General features: G+C 37.1%; 1 protein-coding gene across 2 annotated transcripts in view; it reads right to left on the bottom strand.

Annotated features, from left to right (window-relative positions):
* LAMA1 (laminin subunit alpha 1) overlaps window positions 1-27,212 on the bottom strand; it is a 107,316-nt gene that overhangs the window by 40,009 nt on the left and 40,095 nt on the right. For both annotated transcript variants that reach the window (XR_010829615.1, XM_048077079.2), the window contains exons 9-29: window positions 26,275-26,380; window positions 25,639-25,799; window positions 21,993-22,133; window positions 21,246-21,419; window positions 19,254-19,355; window positions 18,284-18,495; window positions 16,892-17,003; window positions 15,907-16,017; window positions 15,060-15,187; window positions 14,345-14,431; window positions 13,786-13,997; window positions 13,159-13,265; window positions 11,475-11,655; window positions 10,209-10,345; window positions 7,361-7,597; window positions 4,783-4,926; window positions 4,269-4,448; window positions 3,534-3,719; window positions 2,532-2,659; window positions 1,302-1,422; window positions 1,036-1,173 (exon numbers count right to left, since the gene is read on the bottom strand). Coding sequence is in view for 1 of the 2 variants with exons in the window: in XM_048077079.2 (XP_047933036.2) it covers window positions 1,036-1,173; window positions 1,302-1,422; window positions 2,532-2,659; window positions 3,534-3,719; window positions 4,269-4,448; window positions 4,783-4,926; window positions 7,361-7,597; window positions 10,209-10,345; window positions 11,475-11,655; window positions 13,159-13,265; window positions 13,786-13,997; window positions 14,345-14,431; window positions 15,060-15,187; window positions 15,907-16,017; window positions 16,892-17,003; window positions 18,284-18,495; window positions 19,254-19,355; window positions 21,246-21,419; window positions 21,993-22,133; window positions 25,639-25,799; window positions 26,275-26,380 (3,105 nt within the window). In the remaining variant the exon portion in view is untranslated. The remainder of the gene's footprint in view (window positions 1-1,035; window positions 1,174-1,301; window positions 1,423-2,531; window positions 2,660-3,533; window positions 3,720-4,268; window positions 4,449-4,782; window positions 4,927-7,360; window positions 7,598-10,208; window positions 10,346-11,474; window positions 11,656-13,158; window positions 13,266-13,785; window positions 13,998-14,344; window positions 14,432-15,059; window positions 15,188-15,906; window positions 16,018-16,891; window positions 17,004-18,283; window positions 18,496-19,253; window positions 19,356-21,245; window positions 21,420-21,992; window positions 22,134-25,638; window positions 25,800-26,274; window positions 26,381-27,212) is intronic.

Below are 27,212 nucleotides of genomic sequence, written 5' to 3'. Positions count from 1 at the left end.
ATTTCTTTTGCCTACACTACTCAGATGGAAATCTCAAAGTAGCAATTGTAACGTGGGTGACTTGCTACCCCTGCAATGAGAAGCTGAGAGGATGAATGACTATTATTCTTTAGTGTGAAAGACCCATGTGTTTTGGCCTCATAGCAATGAGAACCATCATTCTTACTCATGAGATTCATATTTTAGGCAAACTAATAGTTTACAAAAAGCCTGAGGGACTGAGGAAACTTACTTTAAAAAATGGCTTCAAAAATTAAATCAGCAGAAGACTTTGAACTAACCAACTTAGCACTGGAAAAGCAAAGCAACTGAAAAAAATGTTAGGAAAAAAACTTTAGGAAAGAATTGTGGTCATTGAACTGTACCAGAGAACGGACAGCATGTTGTATTTGGTTAACTGACAATTTGCTTTCCACAGGGCTGTCAGCCCACAAGACAAGAGGCAATGTATTAGTCATAAGTGGGCCCTCTTTGCAACCTTTGTAACAAACTGAGGGAAGTGAAAAAATTAACTTAGCTGAAGCATATCCTTAGCCTACTTTATTCTCTGGAAGTCAAAAAAAAAAAAAAGACTAAAAAACTTATTTAAAGAAACTTGAAATATATTCTCTTCAGTAGAGACACAGAATTTGACTTTGACCTAGTCTGTGGTATGGTGTGCCTCACTTCTTCTACTTCACCCTTTTTGTGTGATTAAGCAGACTTTGGCCAGGCCAAGAAAGTGAAGACTAGAAGTATCACAGAAAAAAAAAACAGATAAATTGAACTGATACACAGAATTGTTTTTAAAATGAAATTAAACCTAAAATAATTCATGATTTTGAAGACGTAAGTGCTCAAAAAACTTGAGAATTTTACTGAATGGACCCCTAAGGAAAATAGCACTCAGATTTTCTATTTTTTTCAGAGATGGAGGGGAAGTTAGCCTTTTTCCAAACAGTACATACACATACTTCTCCCAGAAACTCCTTTCACAGGTTACAGTCATTATATGCTCAGGTGAAAACAATGCAAAAATGCATAAATTGTACATACCAAGCACTTTCCAGTTTCAGGATCACAGGTTTCACTGTGATTGTTGCACTGACACGGCAAACAAGGTGCTATCATAGTATGAGACTCTCTTACACCAAGTTCTGTAGGCTTCTCCCTGTAGTATCCTGGAGCACAGCTCTGTGTGTAAGGGGAGCACAATTAAAACAAACAAACAAAAAAACATGGCTGTCAACAGTTATGAACAAAAACCATTTATGTGGCCTTTTTATTACCTAGCTAATACACACAAGAAAGAATTTGAGTACCTGACAGGAGAATCCAGTATAACCAGCAGGACATCTACATTGCTCTATAAGGTGAGCTCTAGATCTGCCTCGATGCATCTCTTCAAACTTCACTGCAATTTCCATTGAGATATTTGCAATTCTGCAAGATACATGCAGAAAACAGCGTGAACATTTAGAAAAGTCCTAGCACCATTACTATCCAAACTTTTTTATATTTCAAGATGTATATGTATATATATATATATATATACACACATATACACACACACACACCCATACACACACCATACATATTTTTTTGTGATCCCATGAGTCTGTGGAAACATCTGAATAAAATCTGAAGTGGTTTTTTTTTTTTTTTTTTTTTTTTTTTTACCTAGGTATGGGATTTCAGGACCTACAGCAAAAAAATCAGAAGTACTTCAAAGTAATATGGGTTTATTTCCACTGGTCTACTAAAGCTGACAAATCCTCCATGCAAGATTATGCAGTTTGGCCTCAGAAATGCTAAACAGAAATACAACAGCTCTGTTCCACAGATGTTTTGACAGATCTAGCAAAAATATAGTTGACAACCTGTGAATCAAATATAATCCCAAATCTGGAGGTGGATCTGCTCTACTTCACAGCTGTAAAGATGTAAGAATTTTCACTGGATGCATCTCTGCTTGTCTTGTTTGTTTCTAAACAAACAGATGGGATGATCATATACCATCTCCTTTCTTTCATTAGCAACTTAGTTCTGTTCAAAACTGCAGCAAAATGTTACAATTCTGAGGTGGGAATACTTTGCTACCACTGTCCATAGTACATGAAGCTACAGGATTGACCTAGATTTGTGCAAACAACTCAACTCAGAGGATCAGGTGTTTCATTTATTTCACCAGAAAATGAAAAACAAACAAAAACTTCAATACCTATAAAAAATAAGATGGGGAAGAAATAATTTAGAAATCTTCTAACTATATTGCCGAACCTGCAGACCACTGCATCAGCCTGTAAGGCTTTATGCTTCTTTATGGGGTTTTCTATCAAAATAAGCAGCAGACATTTAGTGTTTTACGGAAAGAAAGAGAGATTCTGCTTCACATTAAAGGTAATAAATGTTTTCTTGTCAGATGAAGAAGAGTAAAAGTCATAAATAGGAAATTGGAAATTTGTCTAATTTGAGTTAAATCTTTACTGTACGATTCATCTGGGACTATTTCTAAGTCAAATTATAGTCAATGCAGTCAAAGATTGCTTTACCTGCTTTGCTGTAATCCTTGGCCATAGGCTGCCTTGATAAGGATGTATTCAATATTGCTTAGCACAGACATGAAGTCAGAACGTGAGACAGGCTTTTCAGACACAGAATTAAAATACTTCCAAGAACCCTAGGGGAACATGACACATTATTAAAACCATGAGTGTTTAAGCTCACTTAAAGGTAAGGATCTCTTCCTCACACTCTCTTTCAGAAATACAGTCAGTGACTATGTCTATGGCTCTTGGTCCCAGAAAATCCAGCATATTGCTCCATGTTAGAACAAGACTAGTTTTATATTATTTTCCTTCTCCTTTCCTTCCCTGCCCCCAGCTTCCACACCCAGTTTCTACAGGACAGCAATCCAGACCTGCACGGAACTGTGTTGGTTTTTTTTTTTTGGCTAGATCTAGAAAACCTGGATAGACAAAGAACAGGGACTTCACATCACTCTTCTTACGTGTAGTTAGAAAGACGCATTTTAACTGTGTCCTGCCTCCTGTCAAGAAGAGAGATTAGACCTAACCTCAGCCCCATGCAGCAGAAAGTCTTAGGACCAAATGTCATTGTTCTCTCTTCTGAAACTGTCCTGTGAGCACTACTGCAACTTACTGCTCCCGCTAGGCTAAGATTCAAGTCCCATGTGATAATCCTGGGCTGAGAGTATAACAGACAGGCTACAAAATTGTGAGACTGGCTGATGGTGACAATACCTGGCAGTATGTCCTTTACTATTGAAATCTGAGTCTGTCTTTGAAAAGCACAAACACACCTTCAGCACTTCCAAAAGAGGAAACAATGTCAAAATGTTATCTGCTTCTATAACAAGATTTTTCCAGACATTTTTGTTATAAAATAGACCCATTTTAATCCAAGTACTCTATTTTTACTCAGCCTAGTTGAAATCAAGTATGCATTTTTTATTTACTTATATACATGGGGCTTCTCTATAAAAGCTCAGAGAACATAAACGTCCCCATTTCCACACCAACATTTTAGCTTACCTCCTTCATTTCCACCTCCTTGTCACTTCTTATTCCGTTTTCTGGGGAAGGGATGTCTACGTAGATGACCAATTTACTGGTACGACCCCCTTTCATTAGAATTTGGGGCTCAAAATTTGAGGTTCCAAAGCCATCCAAAGCATAAAAAGCAACAGTATACCTCAGCTTGCCTCCATATGCCATGAGCTGTTTGGATATAAAGTTATTATTTTATTTATTCCAAGGTTATAGCTGCTAGTTGAAAATATTTTAATGACATCAGAAGATTTGAAAACCGACAGTTCTTTGATGAATTAGCAATAAAACTTGAAAATTGACTTAAACTCAGCAGTTTTTGCACCAAGGTCAAATGTGTATTTCTAAAAAGCAGGCACAGTTTCTTCTTTTACTCTTTCAAGGTGCGTAACTTTCACTTAATTCCTAAGCAGATCATTCCATGATCTATATTCTGAATCTACCGTCAAGGTTGGAAGCTCTTTCGGGTTTCTAAAATAAAATTGAATATATCACTCTTTTCCTAACATACAACCTCCAAAGAGTAACACAGTAATTAAATATGTGTGCTACCCATTTACAGGGTCAAGAAACATCTCATTAGAAAAAGGTAATGTAAACACGTTATTTGTGCTTGCTATAAATAAGTTCATTCAAAAAGTGACTATTATACAATAAAGGAGTGACATTTATACAACAAAGAATGATCTACAAAGCATTCCAATTATTTAATTGTCTTACCTGGTCTCCCTGAAACTGCTCTGGTAACCTCCAGTAAAATGTTTCTGTATTTAAGTATTTTCTGACAATGGTAGCATCCAGTAAAATGTCAGAAAATTGTGAAAATACTCCTTCCACTGTTCCAGTCAGGTTACTTGGAGCTACTACATGCAGAATGGACTGGTCAGGAGTTAGGGTTATCTACAACACGAAGAGCAATAGATTAATTTAATGAAAATATTCTATCCTGGTGTAATATACTGTTCACAGCTTCTTTGAGATAGTCAGCAGTCTATTTTATAGTAATAACATCCCAAGCCAAAAAATTGGGAAACATTTTTTAATATCTATTAAAAAAAAGTGAAGAATGAAAGATATGTTTTCAGAAAGAAGACTGCTTTCTTTTTTATTCTGACTCTGTGAGCTAACCTATTGCATTCAGTCTGATTCATGAAACGCATGCAGCCTTCAGCACACTAGAGTGGTACCATAAGTATAACAAACTGCATCCACACATTTATGTCACTTTACTTACGGGAATTCTCACATGATCTTCTACTTCCCAACAAAACAAGGACAGGCCAAAGCAGAAACATGGAGTACAACCCAGTGAATTGTTAGCAGACAGAGCAAAAGTTCCAGGTTTACACTCACTACACTGCAGCCCAAATACATTTTCCTGGAGGAAATAAAAAAAAAAAAAAAACACAGCAACACACTCATGTTACTTTACTAGCTGAATGAAACATGGCTCTTATTAGAAGAAAAAATAGTGGCTATATAAACTACATAACAGCTAGTCATTTATTGTATCTATTCTGGTTTACTATGCAGGAGATTTTATTACTGTTATTACATAATGATGTTTTATCAAAAATATGGAACATTCAAACAAAACTCATGCATTCAAATTTCTAACTAAAACTAGCAATTATGTATTTTCCATTAAAGACAGAAAAGTGTCTCCCCACCCTCCCTCCCCATCTGAAAAACAGGCTCAAAGCCAAAGAAGCTGTTCAGGATGAATAAAAATCAGGGGACCTAGTCCCATGTGTTTGTGTGCTCAATTCTCCACTGGTAAATCCAACTTGAACAAACACTAGAAAAACTAGAGTCTGTGTTGATCCCGTCCTTAATAAGAAGATTGGAGAGAGAGGCCTACGTGAGCATACATTTGTTGCACTGAAGTAAGTTTTCTATTACCGAATCTGATACCATCTCAAAAAAAAAAAAAAAAAGGAAAAAAAGCATTCTATTATATTTCTGTAATTAATGTTTCCTTTAATTTAATACAACAATGTCCATTCAAGCTACATTATTAGCAATAATACCTGAGTTATTCTTAAGCACTGCTTTGGTTATAGCATAGGAAACATACATTTGAACTTGCAACATAATCAAATTAAGCAAAATGTGGAAATTCTCCATTTCACATTTACTGGTTTCTTCCTATTATATAATTTGGATTTGCAAAAGCAGGCTCTATCATCTGAATTAATATGCTGTTCCTAAGTGTAATAAAACCATGTCTGTATGAGCAGAAAAAACTTCTCTGTACCTCTTTTTTTTTTTTTCTATTTATATAATGAGGATAAGAATACAATAGCTTTTCCACTGGAGTTTTCTAACATTTAATTAGCTTCTTAAAATGCTTTCAAACCTAGAATGAAAGAAGCTGCAGACATGCTATTTATACACAGAGAGTGAAATGATTCACTGTCAAAACAGTAAGGAATTTATACTTTTAAATTAAGAAAGAAATAAACTTTTTTTTACGAGATAATGTCTTAAATTCAGAGTTTGTCTTAGAAAACTCAAGATGATATCAATCAATGTGACCTACACTCAAAAATGTAACTCTGACTACAAAGTATTCCTAGACTCTACGATACGAAGGAATAGAATTTCCCTGACTTGAGGTAGAAACATTTTCTTTGCTCATTGAGTCAGAATATCCGTTTTCAATCCTCTATGTATATTAGAAAAATATCCTTTCAAATAGCAACCCCAAAATAATCCATGAGTTATGAGCTGTTATTGGCGCTATTTGCAAGGCAAAAAGGTGTCATAAATAAAACATAAAAACCGTGTCATTGAAAACAGTTCAGATGGCATAGTTCTTGTATCAGAAGGCATTTACATCATACAGAGAAATATAGTGACACTGAAGTCTCTAGCACCAGTCTTATATATTGAATAAGGTTTACAAAAATTTTACCCCAGAACTCATGGCTAATGCTTTGTCCTGTTCAAAAAAGGTGTACTTGCCCTTTGTGAGGCAGAAAGAAATCTTGCAGCAAAAGAAAAAGCAAGACAAATGCATCCTCAACCCTCATTCATTTCCACCTTACAGAACTAAGTCATGAAAAACAGGATTCTGAATGTACTGTAAGAATGTGGTTATAGACATTCACTTAACACAGAATAAACGCATAGATTTTACATTTAGCAAATGCAATCAATTTGAATTTAGGTCTGCAGTGAGACTGTTTTCGTGAAATACGCCAACTCCTGTAAAAGACTTGAAAGACAGCAATCAGTGTTCTATCGAATGGACAGTTGTTTTGTAAAGTTAGCAAGGATTCAGCATTAGTAAGTTAGAAATAATTTCTCATGACTAAGGATACAATGGATCTGATCCTGACTTCTTAACACACATCTACCTCAATTCCATGAGTTTTGTCTAAACGAGAACTATAGTACTGTTCTGCAATAATTTTATGACCACAAACGGTCATAAAAAAATAAAATTACCTGGATACTTAAAACCAAACAAAGGGAGGTAGGAGAGGCAAACTGTCTAGTATTGTCACAGGAATTTCTGAGAAGAGAAATAACAATTGCATGTTGGTAATGCTGGTGCTGCTCCCTGCAGCAGTGTCTGCCCTAACTGGGAACCTCATCCAACAGTTTTTAACCCAGCTGACTAATAATAAGACCTGTTTAGCACTGGCACGGAAAATCCATTAGGGGTGATTTAGGTGTACTCAGAAATGTCTCAAAGGAGGGCTGCAGACTAAGTCCTTTTCAGCCCTACAGCTTCCATGATTTTTAGGAAATAAATGATCAGAATGCCCCAGTGCTGACCCAAAAAAGTCTGAATGCTTCACTACCTTGCAGATACAGATGCCAGTTTCTTCTTCACACCCACAAAGTCCTTCAATATCATCACACATTTCTGCTTTGGTTCCACTTAAGTCACAGTCACAGGCAACACAGTCTGGATAGTCCCTGTAGCCTAATGCACATCTGGAACAGTCTTGTCCTCCAAATTCAGCTTTGCACTGGCATTGACCAGTCAATACATCACACTGGAGACTGATTGAACCAGTGTCGCTACAGTTGCAAGCCTTAGGGGGAAAAAATAATAAATAGCAAGTCTTTAAAAACAATTTTGTTACAACAGAAACAGGACTGTAAATTTAAAGTGGCCATTAAAACTCAATGTTTGTCAACAATTACTATACAATATAAAAGGGAAGAACTTCCATATAAACATAGGATTGCTTGATTTGTATTTGAACAAAGAATTGTATTGCTAGTAAACAGCGAATTGTAAAAAGTAAGAAGATTTGTTGATTCCCAACAAACCAAGAAACCAAGAGTTGAAGGAAACAGTTCTAGAAGATAAAATTCCAAAAGACCTTATTTAAAGTACTGCGTTTAGCAAATAAATTACAATAATGCGATATAAACATTAGATGAAGGAAATACATAGAAGTAGAATAATTTTATAAATAGAATAGAAAAATCTTAATACTAACATTCTTGAAAGATTTCAGGGAGCATTAATAGGGTTTCCATCTTGCTCAAGTTTCATTTGTTAATTGATCAGGAACCGAGAATCTCACAAAATCCGAAGGTGCAGTTCAATGCCAGAGGAACACTTATCCCTGGCAGAGTCCACGTTTCAATCAGCAATATGAACTTGTTTTAACAAATTTGCAAAGTAGTTGTACTTAAAATTTGTTGTGCTTTTTTTGAGTCAGGCTGGCTGTTATCTTTAGTCTTAGTTTCACATCTGTGGTTACTGAAGTCCAATTTTTCTCTGTGGTTATTTCTAATGGTGCAGACAAAAATTTCTTTCCATGTATCCTCACCTGACTGTGAGCATTTTCCTCAACTCTTTTTTTCCTCATAATTTCTTTGAGATGAAAAGCCTTACCTTGTAAAAGCACTCTGCACAAAGGCCCACAATATCTATTAGCATCTTTATCTATCCTCTAGAGTTCTTCACGTTTGCTGTTCACTCTATTTGTATTAAGCAGAGTTTTTACTCTATCAGCACCAGCTAGTACAGTGCATAGTCTAATACGCTTTATGACCAAACGGGTTTACAACTTTGGCTCCTAAGTACCATTAAAAGTCAGCAATTCTGAATGCTAAACCCTATTTTAAGCATCATAATAATAGAAATAATGACTAACTGTATGTGATAAGGATAAATAAGGACTCTGAGGTACAATTAAATGTGTGCAGCACCTGACCTGAAAACAGTTGTAAGCAGAACACGACTGAAGTTCTGCTCAATCACTGCACCCAGGAACGGATGCTGAATACTGAGAAAACTGCAAGAAACATGAAGTACCCCACTCATGCAGTCTATGTTGTAAAAACAGACCGTTGGGATTTCTTTCCCCATTTCATACATCTCAAGAACATGCAGGAGCCTCTCCAGTTTTGCCAGTAGACTTTGTACCACATCTCAACCGTTGCCACTGTTGGCTATTCCAGCCAACACAGGGGAGAGTCTGTTGAGACGAGACTCCTATTTGCAGATCTCAGTATTGTTGCATCAGGAATGTAACTAAAATACCTTAAAGTGATTCCATATTATTTACTGCGAAGCTGTCATCTAAAGGAATGCTAGCAAATTACCAAAGGTGAGCAGTTACACTTTTAATTAAACTTGATCACTGGCAAGTGCTGTGGAATCACCCTGTGAAAGGAACACTTAAAGGGGTGTTAGCTTACCACCACCACATCCTTACACGAAAGGCATAGGAACTAGCATGCTGTATTTGCAAAACATTCACATAAAGAATAGCAGTAGCTGGTAGCTGACAAAGCAATGGTTTAAAGATTGGCTGCCAAGGAAGTTGCTGTAAATCGCTAAGATGGCAAACCTTCTTCCAAGTTTATAGGACTGTTTTATCATCCTTACTCTAAAGAAGGAAAGAGGAAAAAAAATAATCGGCTGATGATTATGCTTGTCAGGTACTTATCACATATAATGACAGACCTTGTCAAATTTATTATATTTGTGTTTTCTCCATTAAAATTACCCATTATATTCATGTAATTCTGAGGCTTTTTAAAATCTCAGCATTTATAAAATAAAGATTGGCCCAATGCCATATCTGATAGGAATTTACTGGGTGAACCTAGTTGAGTAAATGATTGTTACTCCTTAGATCTGCACTAAGTTTGTGTTTTAGTGATTAAACAAACATTAAACTGAGATAATGGGAGTTACCATTTCTCCATTCAGGAAACATGAACTAACTTATACCATTTAAATTTTAAATACTCAGAAAAAAAGTGTACAATGACTTTCAAAACAAGCTAAAGTTCATTGTTCTTAACAGTTCTTGGTTAGCAGAGAAGCATGTTTCTTGCTATCAATTGTTGCTATAAAACTGCTCTAGCATCACTGTTCATGCAACTAAGAATACACACTTCAGAATTTTTCTATGATCTATGCACCTACTTGGAACAGACACTCTAGACAAATGTTTTCAAAGACACCTTTCTTAGAATGTTCCTCAATAAATAATCTTCAGTCTGGTTTTGTGTTTTTGTTGTTGTTTTTTGTGTTTCCCTTTTTAATGTGAGTATCTAGCACTAACACTTTGAGACAAAGAATAAAGTTTGAGGTCCTTGTAACAAGAGCCCAATTCTTGCATTAGCGTATGGCAAACTGCTTTGAACAGCCACGGCTTTTCAGACAGCCTACCATACCTTGCAGCCAAGTTTAGGAGAGAGTCCCCAGTGATTTTCTTCACAGAATTCACATTTTGGTCCCCGAGTGTGAGGGGGACAAATGCACTGACCAGAATCTGCGTTACAGTTGTTCTGAGTATGAGCACAGTCACAGGCTGCAAGAGAAATAGGACCATATGATTAACTTTCTTTGCTTTGACTATATAGAAGAAACTCCATGACTACTGATAATCTTACTTTTCATAACTATTCAGTATGGTTTATCCATTCCACTAGGAACCCCTTGCTGTCCCCAACCATTGAGAAACAAATTATGACCAGGCTGGCATTTCACTTTTTTATTAAAAGTCCATTATTTCTGCTTGATATAGCCTGACTGGTGGTTTAAAAAGCAGCGCTGCTTTTCCACAGGGGAGTCAACAAAGCCAAATAAAATTATTGTGGAGAAAAGTAAATTTGTAGGGAAAAATTTTATTATAGAGGATGCAAAACTCATCAGGGATTCGATAACGTTCTCAAACAGGTGAAAGAATCTCAGGGATGAATACTTTTCAAGAATTTCTTATTAATTAATGGGAAAAGAATGATTTTATTTATATCAACTAACATTATTGCAGGAAGCACTTGTCTATTTAAGAAGCGCAACACTATTCTTGCTAAAAAGAAATTCAGTTAAGCAGGTTTTTAATTAGTTTAGTAACATTTACAAAGTTTTCAAGGCTGAAATGGTAAAAGGTACCTAAGGGATCTTTTATTCTTAGTAAAGACACAGTATGTATGTTCAGAAACACAATCCTATCACATAATCTCGCTGCAGAATTCACATTACTATACTGTGAAAAAAAAAAAAAAAAGTCAGATTGGAGAAAAGGTAGGCATTCCGTTGGCTATATTGTGTTGAAAGGGTATCTTATTGACCTGATAAATTTGTGGGGTTTTTTTGATGGCATGTTCTCAGTTTGGATTAATATTTTTCTCTAAAATCTGTACATACCCAAGTGATAATGGGAAAATACAGTCAATGGCATATCTTATCAAAGCAGAAATCAGATTTTTAAGAATTAAACAGAAAGAAAAAAAAAGATAAAAGTCTGTAGTAGCAGTAGTTCTTAATTTTTTTTCCTTAGGTTAACCAAAGCACTAGGAAACCATTTTCCTTTTTTTTTTTTTTTTTTTTTTTTGAATATTTATCAAAACAACTGAACTTTGCTGCAGTGTAAGATAAAACACACTGCTGAAAGAAATTCCACACCAACCCTGGAAGAATCATGGATTAGAACTTACGTGTACAGCCACCATTCTGGAACGAATGAAAGCCATGAGCACAGCGATCACACTTTTCTCCAGCCACGCCTGGTAAACAGTGACACTGCCCCTGATGACTGCAGACCTCGGAGACTGAGCCAAATTGACTGCAGTTGCAGGGAATACAGCCAAGTCCAGTAAGCAAGCCATAATAGCCATTCTGTTGGACAAGAAGGAGATATGTTTGAGAACATCAAGTCTGTTCTTATTTTCTCTTAGTTACTTTCCCTGCTGCCTGACCTGCATGAATATTGATCAGCTCTGTTTGACTGAAGTGGGAGGACTCCCTGGCCTTATCTATTCCCTGTTCCCAGCCATTTGCAAGTGTGCATTTGGATGAAAAACTCAACACTGAAATGCTCTCATGGTCCTCTAATCTCATTAGTGAGACTTTATGTTTAAAACTCTGAGGTTATTTTAATTTGAAGACTTCCATGAGGACAAAGGAGGGCTGTGCTGGCCAGGCACAGACTCCTGTGAATGTGTATTGAAGAGCAGAACAGAGCATGTCAGTGACCTATGGTACATGTGGATTGAAAAGCATTCAGCTTGCTTGGCACAGGGGCAGTAACTGGGCACAGACTTCCTGCTCTGGTCTCTGAGTCAGTTCCATACTTATCAAAGGCTGAAAACTGCTGTTTTGTCTCACCAGTGAATACCTATTTGTTCTTGCAACAGGCCTGTCTTTTAGCTGAATCCCTTTTTGGTGTTCAGCCATGATGTATTTATTATCACCAAGCACATTTTTCAGATATTCCCAGAATTCATTTTGCAGAAGCACAGTGCTAAGACCCCTCCAGGTCTGACAGTGGCATTCAGTTTTTTTGTTTGTTTGTTTGTTTTTCTCAGTAAGCCAATGTGACTGTACCCTGTCAAGCAGTGTGACACTGGCCTCAACAACCTGATTCAGAAGCACGGTGAGTCAACTGTATAGCTCCACATCTGCAAAGAGTGAGGCAGAACAATTCCCAACTACAAAAACCTGTCCAGGCAAACCTTTGGTCATCTCTCCAGAACAGGCCTCCCCTCCCCTAAATTTATTTGCTGCCAGTTTCTGCATCTGCTCTAGCCTGAGTTCATCCTTCTTGAACAAAGTTGACAAGAATTTTACACAGCAACGCAGGTAAAACTTTACTGGTACACTAGTATTATCTATCTCTGCTGTAAATAGCTCATTGACACATCCTAAATCATATTCACCTTTTCTATAGCTGTATCACTTCAGACAGGGAGAGGAACCTTCTATGGTTCAGCAGTACACTCAGGTCTTTCAACTTCTCAGTCCATCTCAGATCACAGAAGCTTCCTTCTTTGACATTAAGTAACATTTCTGTTTGCACTATCAAAAATCATCCCTTCCCACCCTACCCTCCAACTCCTCTGACCTAATTTGGTGTCCAAGAATTTCGCGTTTTTGTGCCAAAGTCATAAATGAAAATATCAAAAAGACTGATCAAAAGCCTTTGGTTTCCTATGCAGCAAACACAAGTTTGAATTCCCAGAAAATTTTGGAGAATGTGAGATAAACTTTATATTCCGTGCTTTCAAGCAGCCAAAACTTTCTTTTTGTATCTCCTCACATTGATGCTGGTATCCGCTGAGAAACGGGCAGACCATGATACAAGAAAACACAGATATTAGGAGCAGATAAATATTTGCTTACCAAGCACTTATCACATCTTTGTCCAATCACATTTGACTTGCAGTGACAGAAGCCTGTCTCATGATGACAACTATTGGAAAGGGAACCATTCACGTGGCACTCACAGGCTTATGTTTAGGGAAAAAAAAAAAAAAAAAAAAGAAAACTGTACAAAAATGTATGTATATTAACATCTCCATATATGCATTCATTATTTCAGGATTCCAAATTTGTTACATAGTGTGTGTTTCATCTATTTATATCCTATAGATGTTAATACACTACAGCAATACCCATACTACACATTCAAGCTTAAAGAAAAAAAAAACATTTCTGTGAAGATATACATGTAAGAAGTTTTTTTCTTCCAGCCTTATTTATACTATTCAGAAGTAAGAAATGTCTATAGCAAGTCACTGGAGGGGTTGTATTAAGCAAGCCAGTAAGTTTCAGGCATACGAAGTGTCAGACCCTAGCATAATACATTCCTTCCTCGGGCTAAACCAACCCCATAGTTGCACTTGGCAGCTCACAACTTAAAGTTTAACACTTTTGGAAAAGGTGCATATCTCCCGAACCCATTCTGCGACATGCACACCGCATTGTTTTTCTGTTCTTTATGTTCTGAGAGTAATAACAACAGCTTACCACGACAACTTTTCTCAACCACTGCATCCCCATAATACCCGTCAGCACACTTTTCACAGTGGTGACCTGCTGTGTTCCCCACACATTTCAGGCACTGTCCTGTGACAGTATCACAGTGACCATCTTCCTGAGGGTCTACATTGCCATTGCATTCACAAGGAGCACACGACTGTCCTGGCACGAGTGGATTTCCATAGTACCCATTAGCACACCTGCACCAGAGATCAAAAATTGTATCAAAAACCACAGAATCATAGAACGATCCAGGTTGGAAGGGGCCTTGAAAGATCATCTAGTCCAACTTTTCATGTAAAAGGGCAGCTAGATGAGATTATCTAGTACCCTGACCAGTTGCGTCCTGAATGCAGTCATGTCAAATACTCTCCCCACTCAAGAGGGTACTTCCTATTAAAATTTTATCTACTGAGTCTCTCACAGGCAAAGACAAAGTGAGGAAAATGTTATTAGGAATCTTTTTTACATGTGGTATAAACAATTCAAAGCAGGTAGCATGATGAATAATTAGTAACAACAACTATACCAAAGGTACCACACATACCTTTCACACTGGAAACCAGTATAGCCTGGAAGACATTTGTCACAGACAATTCCACCTCCTTCCCTCAGCTGGCAAGTGGGACTGAAACTATCAACAGTATTTGTGACAGTTAGTGTTACTGCACAAAAACACAAGACTTCTATAAACATTTAATACCCATTCTTAAAATCCATGCACCTGTCCATATAGCCACAGAATTTCTAGTTTTTCCAGATTAACATCAATGTTTTACACATCACAGTATGTCGAAATAGAATTATCGCTTTCAGAAATTCTTCTTGATTTTTATTTCTTTCAAAGGAAAGGAAGATTTTAAAACACTTCCTAAAAAGCTGTCTCTCCTTCTAGCAAATTTGTCAAATCACTGCACCAAGTGCCTCATTTTCAGATGTAACACTTCCGTCCTTCTGTTGTTTTCGGCAACAACATGAAAGATAACTGTGATGTTGCTGCCAAGTTCAAGGAGAGGTATAAGTATTTCTTTGTGTACTTTGTATACAAATTACACCAGTTCACTTGTCCTGTCTTAGCTTACTCGTTCATCTACCCAGCAAAAAAAATAAAAATAAAAATGTTTCTATGACACAGGCTCAAATGAATAGGGAAAGAAAAATTCTTGTCTTTCTCCTTCAGGTTTCATAACGTTTTTCTTTACCTCACATTCCGATTTTGCTGCAAATGCAAAAAAAAAAAAGATCTCAAACAAGCAGCTTACTTGTTTGCAGCAGAGCTCAGAGGACAGGCACAGGGCTGGCAGTCCTCAGGAGTTCCTTGGGATGGATTTCCATAGAAGCCAGGCAAGCACTGTTCACAAAAAGGTCCTGTCGTGTTATGTTGACAAGCCTGTGAGACATGGCAGAAAACTTTTTATATTTACTTTTGATGGGTTTTAATCCCTTGTGGGATCTCTGCAGGAATCTGCATGCAGTACAAAATGAAAATTCAAGCAAATTACCAAAAAGAACTTTTAAAATGAGTTATTGTGTTTGTTTTGTGTGGTTTTTTTTTTTAAGAGTTATAATAACAGTTCCTAATTGTTTTTTTCCTTCATTTTAGAATGTATTTTACATCACAGAACCTTACTTAAGTATATTTTGTGAATTGCAAACACAGCAAAAAAAAATCTTATATATTTCTTACTGGTGTTTAGCTATTGTATTCCTGTGATTTTTGAATTTCAGAAGAGAGTGTGTAACTTCCACTGATGTCAGTCAAGGAAGATTCACATGTATGTATATTCACCCAAAACACTGTTTAATTTTGTTCCTTTCAGGAAAAGTAATACTGTCATCTTGAGCAAGCAAAGTTAAGATTTTTATCGGTCGGTATATATCAACATTTTTTCTTTCGTTCTGATTATTCCACACTTGAAATGGTAAACTGAAACAAACTATTGAAGAACACTTTAACAGAGCCTCTGAACACATACTGAAGTAAACAATGAAAGGCAAAAAAAAATAAAAATTTGTACCCATAGCTTTAAATTTTCATACATCATAAACTTGACTCCCAAGGCTAAAATGCTCTCCTAATTTCTACAGATACTTAGAAGGATGACTTACAAAGCAAACACCTTGAATATCACATTCAGTTGCATGCCCATTGCATTTGCAGGGTTGACAAATACCCCCAAATAGTATTCCATCCACACGGTAATACCCAGGGAGACAGGACTGAAAAGAAATGGGGAAACATCAGCAGCATTACATGTGTTAAAAGTACACTCCAAATCATTTTCAAAGATCCCACTGCTGACCACCCACCGACTTGTTCACATTGTGGTAAACTGAATACTCTTTCAAGTCTATTGATGTCACTACAACTCTTTTCTGGTGGTTGTTTTTTGCTTGCACTGGATGAAGGGGATATGTATTAACTCCACGAAACTTTGATTCATCCCTTTGTACCCCGGAGGCACTTAAGTTTTCTGAACTTGAATATGTGAAGTTATTTACTATGGGACAATAAAAAACAGATGGTCTACCTCCTCTGCAGAATCACGAATGATGCTGTGGTACATGGCTTCATATTGAAATTATTTGTCAAAATAATTCCTACTATTCTACAGGTGGTGCTCTGCCTCCATAATCTTCTATTCAGATACCACCTTGCCTTACATATCTGATCCTTGTAGGATCTTCCAAAGACTAGCATTCCTCCCTGCTAAGATTCCTTATTGCCTCCATAAACCTAATGACATAAAACAGAAATAAACTGCACAATTCAGATCCAGGAAAAGTGCTATTCATGAGTCAGGGACACTTAAAACAGTTTCACGAAGCTTTTACAGCTACTCCTTCCATAACACTAATGCTGTAAAGTCTATCATCATCTTTTAGTGCCATCAAACAGAACTCAAGAAATAAGTTTAAAACCTCATCTAGTATATTTGGAAGAAAACATCTACAGCATTGTGTACAGTACAGTACACAGAATTTAACCACAGATCATATAGTCTTATGGCAGTGTAATTAAAGGCAGCTTCTCTAAAACCTAGGTCCTTTCAGAAAGATCATTTTACATATACGGAACATTAGGAGAGGTTACCTCACAGGATATTCCTGTGTAACCTTGAGGACATTCACAGAATTCCACATCTGGTGCTGAAGAAAGATCTATAACATTTGCACTTGCAGTATCCAGGGTTACAGAGTCCAGCCTAGGATTAAGCATGAAAACATCATATCATTTGTTTCCTAAAATTTGATTTTAACTGTTTGGTTCTATGGGAGTCATACCACTGAGTAATGCTCCCTAGAAGCAACAGCTGAGGAAAAGGCAAAAAAAAATTTCAGTTGTAAAATATTGTGACGGTAGTTTTATCACTGCGTTTGCAGTTCTCAGCTGGAAGTAAATATACCCTCATCCTGTTATCATTATTGTTACTCCCGTTGTCTTGGTGACTTCTCCTGTGGTGAGGTTTAATTAAAAACTTCCCCCTCTGTCATGATACTAGAGGTATATTGGTGGTGCAGCCTTCTCTTGCAGTCCTGTGATAAGACAGCTTTACTGCATCATGTCTAAACTAGACGTATGTTGCAGGAGGGTAAGCAGTGAGAAACAGCACCAGTTCGTTGCTGGTGCATACAACACAACAAAGCAAAACAACAAGGTGAAATGGCATTTTGCAGCAGGGACAATTTTCTCAGCCATAGGTAAAATTATTTAAATGAATCTTTACAATCATTCCGGAAAGATGAACCTTATATCCTAAATGGACATAAATATCATCACTCCTCAAGGGCACAAAGCAAATTTGTGCTTAACTATGAAGCCCAATGTTGTTGACATAAAATGCTACCAAAGTAGGGAACAAGAAGAAAGGCTAAGGGAAGTAATTAAATAAATGATGAATCATTGAACTGATTCCCTTGAGATCATAAGACTTTATTCCTGTATAACTTGGAGAATAGACAGATTTGAAATGACTTATAAAGACACTGCTAATGCTGACCTGAGACTATGAATGACCAGCTACTCCATCCCAGCCCAATTTTCCTATTAAACACTCCCTTATAGAGGACCATCAGTAACATCTATGGTAACATTTAAAGAAATTACAGTCAGGATCTTTACTGGCAGGTTATCAATAATCAACAATGATGGATTAACTCGCCACACACCAAAATAAGCACACCGGTGAGAGTTTAAGAGAGATTTCCTTCTAACAAATCTGTCATTGTAATAAGGCTTTTAGGCAGTATTCTTTTAAAGCAGAAAACAATGATCCTGCTTCACAACCAAATGCTCCTTTCTGCACATTCCACATGAACGTATTTTGTAGTCAATAACAGTCATGAAAAAAAAATCAATTAAAATTGTTTTCTTCTAGAAATTATTAATGCAAAACTTTAGGAATACTGACAGTACAAACAGTGCTTCACATACACAATAGTAGTAGAAGTATATAGATAAATTTGAGTATTTTCTCTCCCTCACCTGTAAACAGCTTTTTTGGCAATGTTGTAGTTGGCCCTAATCAGAAGATGAGTCACGTTTACTAGAACAGTCATCAGTCTTTCCCGGTCTATAGCTTTTTTTGTATTGAAGTCTATAAAATTCTCCGACACGAATCTCACTGAATTAGAGTACTCCTCATATGGCTGTAATGACAAGCCTGCTGCTCTTGTGCTCAAAATCTGCCCATTGCCCTGAATGTGAAAGACAGAGAAAACATTTTTAAATTTGCATGCAAATTTTACTTATCTATTACATTTAGTGTCATATATACATCCAGATAACATAGAAAAGAAACAAAGCAGATTTCTTGCAGTAGGAAAAAATAAATTAAAGGTCTGAATTTTCCATGTATTCAAGAAGATTGCAATCTCATTCTCTTTTGGTTTAGAGACTTCAGAAACACATGCTTTTCTTTTGGAAAAAAGAACTAAATTAAAATTCAGAAATCAATTCTGCAAAACAATCTCTTTTCTGCTTTGGTTCTATTGCTAAGTATATATTACAAAATAATGCTTTTTGGAGATGTCTGGATTTCATTTAGAGTCTTACTTTTAAACTGCAATATAACGCTAAAAAAAAAAGTAATCAGCAAGAATATTCATCCGTTTTATGAATATAAATCATTCCTGCTTATTGTAGTTACTTTTGTAAACACAACTTGGTTCATTTAGTAATTATCACCTCACATTTTCACAGAGGATAGTGTGTAGTATTTTATTATTTAAAAATAGTATTATATACCTACAATTTCAGAGAAACAGAACAGAAAATTAGAGAATTGATTAGCAAGGAAATATTGGCAGTGACTTTTAAAAAGGGATTTAAAACTGAGATTTAACAAGGAATTTAAAACTACTATGATAGAAATACTATTTCACTTTTCTTCTTTTTTAACCTATCCATAGATTCCTAATAATGTTTCAGTAGTAGCCAGCTGAAAACAATCTACCTGAATGATGACATCCACGCTAGATACTATATCACTGTCCACACTCTCCATTGGAATGTCGTAAGACACTGTATACTTCAAGTCTCCACCAAAAGCTGTGAGCTGAAATAGTAAAAAAGAAAGCCTTAACAACAAAATAACCTCCAATCAACACAAAGAAGAGGCACGAGACAAAATAATGTGTTTGTCCCAAATTAAAGGGATACATTGGTTTACAAACAACACTTTCCAGGGAAAATTTAACATGCTGTGCGCCTACCAGCACAGGCACAAGTGCTGACTTGTTACTGTGCAGGTGGGGAAACCTAGCTGAAGGCTCTACAGATGATTCAGATAAGTGCCCTCATTCAGTGAAACACCCACAGGACTTTCAACAAACAGTAGGGTTTATGCTACCATCCTAGCCAAAGGGCAGAGCACGTGGTGGGAGTTATTCACATTCCATCTCCCACCTTTCAGGCTCCTTAGCCCCACATCTGCTGCTGACTACTTCAAAGTAAATGAAAGAGTTGTATCAACAGTTATACCTACATTAAATGGATGAGAGATCAGAATTTGAGTGAACATTCCCCTGCGCAAAAACTACTCCCCCTAAAGTTACACTTCTGAATCCTGTGTTCATTTAGCCAGTCACTGTACTAAGAACAGGGGCTGCAGGAGCAAAGAGGCTGGACTGAAAAAAATTAAAGTGAGGTTGCAAGGTCGCCTCTACTCAGAACTGGTGAGGCCACACCTAGAGTACTGTGTCCAGTTTGGGGCTTGCCAGCGCAAGAGAGACACAGACATACCAGAAAGATTCTGGTAAAGGACCACGAAGATAATAAAGGGACTGGAGCACCTTTCACACGAGGAAAGACTGCAAGTACTCTGAGTGTTTAGCCCAGGCTCAGAGGGGATCTCGATGTGTATAAATATCTAAACAGAGGGTGCAAAGAAAATCAGAGCCAGGCTCTTTTCAGTGGTGCCGTGACAGGACAAGAGACAATGGATACAAACTGGAACACAGGAGGTTCCTGTGCACTTTACTGTGCAGGTGACTATAAATACTGGCACAAGTTGCCCAGAGTTAGTACAGTATCCCTCCTTGGAAGTATTCAAAAGCCATCTGGACATGGTTCCTTGGCAAACTGCTCTAGGTGACCCTGCTTGAGATGAGGGATTAGACAAGATGACCTCCATGTCTCTTCTCAATTATTCCATGATTCTCTTGGATAAAATAAAATTAAAATAAAATAAAATAAAATAGAATAAAATAAAATAAAATAAAATAAAATAAAAAGGGACTCAGAGCTCACAAAAATTAAGACCGGGGCAAAAATTAAGACCAGTCAGTTGGAAACTAATAAATTTGAAATGGAAGATGAGCAAGAAGAATATAATGGTCCTGTCAACTGTACTGAACAAGATGTGAAGGGCATCAGCTTTGGGTTGGGAGCCATGAGTATAGGGAATGTGAGCAAGAAAGCTAGTAACAGTCAAGAAAAAGAGGGAGATTATATTGTGTCATCAAAGATAGGCTGAGAAGAAATTGGGGAGAAGAGTGAGATCAAAGAGAGAGCAAGAAGGGGAAAAACTGGGGACATCTAGCCAGGAACACTACAATTTGAAGAACAGAGACAGGTTGAGAAGTCTGGTAATACCAAGTTTTATGTGTACTTCGTAGTTACGGAAGTTGTGTATATATTCCAAACATATTCATATTCTAATTACTTTCCATAAGCTAATCAAAGAACAGACAAAGCAACTGTGAAGGTTTCAGTGCACAGTAAGAAAGCATTAAACTGAAAGACAAAACTTTATGTCATACAGGAAAGATTTAAAAATAGAGTTCTAGGGACACAGAGGTGAATTTAAGGTATATTAACATCCCAGTAAGTAAATATTTTGGTAAGCAGAAATATATATACTGTTTATGTACAAAAAATTTATTAGAGCAATACAGTATGATTAAAATAGGGAAATGAATTGTTTTGACTCTTTCTAAGAACTCACTTTATTTCCTAAATATGGCTCAGGCGCTGACCAATAGTAAGTATGTTTCAGCACTTTCACAGCCTCAGTGTTGTTGATGCTTATTTGATGGGGACCATCCAATTGACTTTGCTGAGGTTGCACACCCCTTGCGTTATACAGATCAGTAACAAGCCATCCAGTCATGTGTGTTATCTGCAAGAAATAATGCAAGAAATTAACAGTCAGGCCTGGTGTCACTGAAAAAGCAGTCACTAAACTTAACTGATCCCTAGATATTCATTTAAACTGGTGAATCTATAACACTTTTATTAACCCAGTCCAATACACACAAATGGGGCACTTCATCATATGATAAGACTAGGACTGTCTCGGTCCCTGTAAGAGACAGGAATACAAACACAGCAAGGTTGATTTTCATCCTCCCAACAAAATTAGCATAATTTCTTCAATATACAAGGAAATTTTAACAGCATGAGGTCAGAAAACAAATATGTGTGTGTATATATATATATTATTTTTTTCTTTAATCACAGACTCTGCTAGCCAATGCTTCTGGTATTACTGCAAACCAGCGGGGCCAAAGCCTGCACTGAGAAGGCATGTTGACCACCTCAGAGCTGCCAAATGATATTGAAAGTCTATTCCTCTGTACAAAAACACACGCCAGAATTTAGAATTAACTTGGGTGCATGTCAAAGAGAAATACAGTATGTTTTGCAGCTGCCTGAGGAAAGAATATTAGGTCATGGAGGTAACATATAATACCTGACTGATGGGCCATGTTAGGCTGTCACAGACATCAGAAACTCCAAAGCAGAAACACTCTGTGCAGCCCTGAGGATTTCTTTCTTGCAGGTTGTAGAATCCAGGTTTACAGAGGTCACAGTTTTCACCTTCTACATTTTCCTGTGAATGGCACATAACATTTGTTTCACATCAGTATTATTATGGCACCAAATACAGTGGATTAGATAGGATTTAGGCATAACAGCATTCAGAAGGTTCTAAAAGAAAACAGATTTCAGCCCAGCAGGCTTATTGAATAAGACTCAGAGCTTAAAATGAAAACTGATTGGAAAAATTCATTAGAATTTGCCAGTTCATCAAAATCAAAATATACCCTGGTAAAGGTTCTGTTGCAATGAAACTTCAGCACATGGGAAGGGTTTGAAAAGCTTCTGCCAGTTTGCCAGTCTGCTCCTCTGGTAGCTTGAATTTCTAGCTTACTCTGGAGATGGAGCTCCCATCTTTACCAAATCAAGAGGTCTTGCCTCTAAGGCTGGCTCCTGGTGCTACCACAGCCAGTTTCAAGACAACAGTTCCTCAACCACCTATTAATACTTGTACCCACCACCACTGCCACCTCGTCCTAGAGGAGTTCCAAATACATTTATGCTACTCCTTTAGCTCCTAGCACTGGCCTGCTGCCTCCTTACTAAGCAAGCTGGGTAGGGTAGTTCACAGCACACTGCTACATACCTCTTTCAGTGTAGTATTGGGGGGGGGGGGGGGGGGGGGGGCAGGGGGGCGTCCAACTTTTTTCTTGTAAAATCTGTACAGGCATTATGTATTTATTTATTCCAAAAGTTTAAATAAATGTTGCTGAGATGCAAACAAGTAAAGAAAATATTCAGTAAATAGACAAAAATATTCAGTAAATACCCACAAATTTGTGTAAGTAGATCTCAGTGGGCATTTCTACACAGTGAGATTCAGAACACCTCCTGCTGGCAGGCACAAGTCTCTGACCATGTCCTGTTGTATCAAGGCAAGACCTGAGTACATATCACTCCTCCACCTCAGCCTTTGGTTTCCACAGTGAGAAAACCCCACTGCAAAGGCAAAGAAGACTTTACAGAGCACCCCACAAACTTCCCCGATACAGATGATTAGGACGCCAGGACTGCAGGGCACACAGTGAAGCATATCTGCCTCGCTGTTTTGAGAAGGCCTGTATGAGCTCTGCAGTGTAATTTGAAATGCAAAGCGTGCAGACCAAATTCTGATTTCAGAAGCAGTTACCAGGCTAACATCCTTCCACTTCACGCAGAGAACCACTCCCAGTTCCAGCCTTAGATTGGGTTCAATGGAGCAAATTTCAAGCCTACCAGAGAGAAATCTAAACACTACCAACAGTCTCCTCTTGTCGACCAGTGTTTGGCATATCAAGTTTATTGAAGACCTCTCTAAACAGGTAGGTTATATATTTCTGTACATAAAATACATACAATTTCTGCAAATTATATAAAAAATCTAGATGATCCCCACCTCTTATTCAAAGGCTGAGGATGCTATTTGTTAATCTTTAAATTTACAGAAAATCCCACGTAAAGGGCCTCCTGAAATAATGAGATTTTAAAATTTTGGATTTTTACGGAAATAATTATTGTATGCTTCTTCATTTCTGTCTTCAGGGTATACTTCAATCACACATTTCATTTTATCTCTGTAACATTGGAAGAAATTATCATTTATTTCTTAATGAAAACCCATTATCATACCCCAATGACTAGACCTCAGGAGCTGTTGTGACTGAGGAAAACCACAGGAATAGGCTGTGACTGTGATTAAAACCCTACAGTGGAGGGAGGCTCAGTGCATATGGGCAAGAGCAAAGTGCCTATGAAGCTCAGGGAATAATGAAGGGTGTTACTGACTACAGCTGTTGCAAATAAGCTGACTATCTCATCAAAATGGGGACTGGAGGGTGGCCTTTGTTTTAGATAAACAACTATCAACAGTCAACTAGTGATGTAAATGTTTATTCCTGAGTTCATTTTAGAAGTGTGAATGTTTCCCTGAATTCTCCAGATGAGCATAGTGTGTGGGTTTAGGTGTGAGTATGTTGCTCAAAGTATTAAAAAATTAAAAAAAAAAAAAAAAAAAAAAAAAAAGACAAACAGCAAAAGAATTTTGAAGAGAGCAACAGGCCTGAGCTGGCTTCAACCCATGCATTCCTCCCTGTTAACTGGGGAGGCCCAATGCTGTGATAGTGGGTATATAAAGACCAGTAATGGGAATCGCGTTTGTACTGTGATCTAACTGCGTATTACAATTGCTGTATTGCACTTGTAGAGTGAATTCCATACATTGCTCTTCTAAATTGATAGTCAATGTAACATCAAATATTTTAAATTTTATTTTGATGTGAAACATTTCCCTCTCCACATGTGGAATATCTAAAAGAATTTGGTCAGAGTATTAGAATCCAACAGCTGTGTTTCACAAATGATCAAACATGAAATTCTGAGTATAAAAGTAAGTTTGCATTACTGTGTTCACAGGGTTGACATAGGCATAGAAATTAGGAATTCTGTCTCTTTCATTTAAAATTTGGAGCACACAATATAAGTGGGCTGATGGCTAGTGACACTCTCAATGATCCGGCATAAAAAATGTGTGCCATGGTCATGCCCATGACAGTATTGAAAGGGGACAGTTTTTCATCCAGTTTATACCAAAATTTTAACCAGTAAGCCACATCGGCTAAAACAGTGTTACTGTAGTTCAGAATCAGGCAAAATGGTTGTATCTTTTTTTTTTCTCATTTAAATTAGCCATTGGAACTATTTCTTTCATCCAGACTCTGGTTATTTATACACTTGATATTTTGGATCAGATAACTCATGCAAGAGAACTAAGCAGTTTCAGAAAAACTGTCAAACAAACCATGTTTTTCTGGCTCCTGTTCACTGTCATATTTGGCAACAAATACATAAGCTACTAGCTAACATTCGGTTCAGAAAATTGTGTGTAACTTCTTTAAATATTGCCACGCAGCTTGGTAACGAAGTTCAACAGAATATACAGCTGCAAGATATATCAAAAGGGTTGGGTATTTACCAAAAATGAAAGAGGTAGTGGCAAATCTTTTTTGTTAAAATTGTTGATGGTTCATATTTCGTAATCAAATAATTAACTCATATTTCATTCGTCAGTCTAATTTAACTGTTCCAATAATTATTCCTTCCAAATGCATATTGTTACTTCACACAAAGCAGATTTTATAAACGCATCCTTTCTTTACATGTCATCAGTGTCTTTTAAGAGAAACATCAGCTCATCCCTAAAACCAAACCCAGCTAGGCACACTGTCAGTCTCCCTGTGATTCTCTCACACTCACATGTGCAATTAGTATTTGATTTTAATGTCAGTCTGGCCCATTTTTTATAGAGTAACATACAGAGCACTAAATATCATACAGAACTGTTCAACTTAATTTACAATATTTTCAGTTCAGAGAATAGTCATTTTAAGTTCTAGTTACTGAGTTCTAGTTATGACACCAAGTCACTTGTTATAAAAGATCTCTAGTTAATGAATAAATTCTCCTTATTAAAAAAAAAAAAAAAATCACAAATTTAATCCACAGATTCCCTTTTAAGCAAAAATTATCACTTTAATACTCACTTTGCAAAGACAAGGTTCTGTGCATGGATCTTCATTAATGCTGCCAATTAGGCTGCAGTTACAACGCAGGCAGTTTGGGTAGCCTCGATACCCAAATGCACAACGGTCACATTTTTCTCCTGTGTAACCTTCTCTGCATTGACATTGACCTGGCCACATCCCTTGAAAAGCAAAAATTGATAAACAAATAAGAGCAGGCAGTAAGCTGGGTTCAAGATGTCTCAGACCACGCAAGTAATTTAACATCCCTTTTTTATTTTATTCCATGTTAATTCCACACAGACGCTTGACATAATGTCAGTCTCACCATTTATTTTTTTGTGTTCAGAGTACCAGATGCACAGAGACTGCAGCAGAATGGATTTTATGACAGCTATAACAGCATTCATGAACAACAATATTAGATCTCAATCCTTCATATTGCTTTACATAGTCAGAGCCTTCCATCTCCCACACAAGACCACATTCAGGGACCTGACACATCTTTCACCTCACTTTTCTAAATATTCACCGTTGTTCTGAAATGGTACCTAACTGGCAGCCATTCACAACAAGAAACAGTTCCCTCATATTTCGCAGCCCAGACACATTAGCCAGATTTTAAGTTTAGAGAGGAGATATTTCCTGTTGCCTTACCAAGCTGTGAGTCAGAATGGTGCTCGTCTTTAACACAGTCAGAACTCAAAGATCCAAATGGGTCACAGCCACAGGGATAGCAGGGGTGATCATCATAGGGAGAAACCTATGAGACAAATGTTCTCTGTCACATTCTCAAGTTATTAACTTGAAAAATAAAGTTACTTCTGTTTCTTGTCTGGGATTGCTGGAACTAGCACAAATGAAGACTAGAAAAACTGGTATACAGCAACAGATCAGGGGACTCAATCTGTTTAATTTTAGCAAACAGAAGATGGGGAGATTGCAGTCTAGGAAAAAAAATGCAGGAACAAAATTTGGTCTTCAATAGCACAGGCAAAGGTACAGTAACTCTAATGGCTGGAAGTTGAAGCTTGACACATTCAGCCTAAATATATATCTTTTAGTGTGACAGCAGTTAACCACTGTGATGGTTTGCCAAAGATTATGGAAATGTTTAAGACAAGAATGGACGCTTTTTGCAAAGATACTCTAGTTCAAAGAAGAAGAAAATGAAAAAAATCCTTGGCTCTGTATTCAATGGGTGGACAGATATTCATGAAGATTCATTCTAACTTCATGATCTATACAACTTCGAAATATAAGGCAATGTAACTTATGGAAAGGATTTTCTTTTCCATAAGGGAAACCTAAAGTTTTCTTTTGAGTACTTCAGATGTAAAGCAAATCAGTAATGACCTCTGGATACATATATATTGGCCACAAATTGAATATTTCAGTGCTTCTTAAAACAAGTGAATTAGAGAATCTCACACTCAGGTTTAATTCTCCTTTGGATGAACTGTACCTGCTGTCTAACCACACTCCTACCACTCACCCTTGCTCTCTGCACCTCTTTATGCTAGCTTTCTAAAGCATGGGCTTTTGAAAATATGTATGAACCTGCTGAAGCAAGACCTTGTGGGGCAGAAATTTAA

Source organism: Anser cygnoides, chromosome 2 (assembly GCF_040182565.1).
Source record: "Anser cygnoides isolate HZ-2024a breed goose chromosome 2, Taihu_goose_T2T_genome, whole genome shotgun sequence".
In the NCBI taxonomy this organism is placed as follows: Eukaryota; Metazoa; Chordata; class Aves; order Anseriformes; family Anatidae; genus Anser; species Anser cygnoides.
Note: the sequence above shows the minus strand (reverse complement) of the source record. Positions and strands in the feature narration are given on the sequence as shown.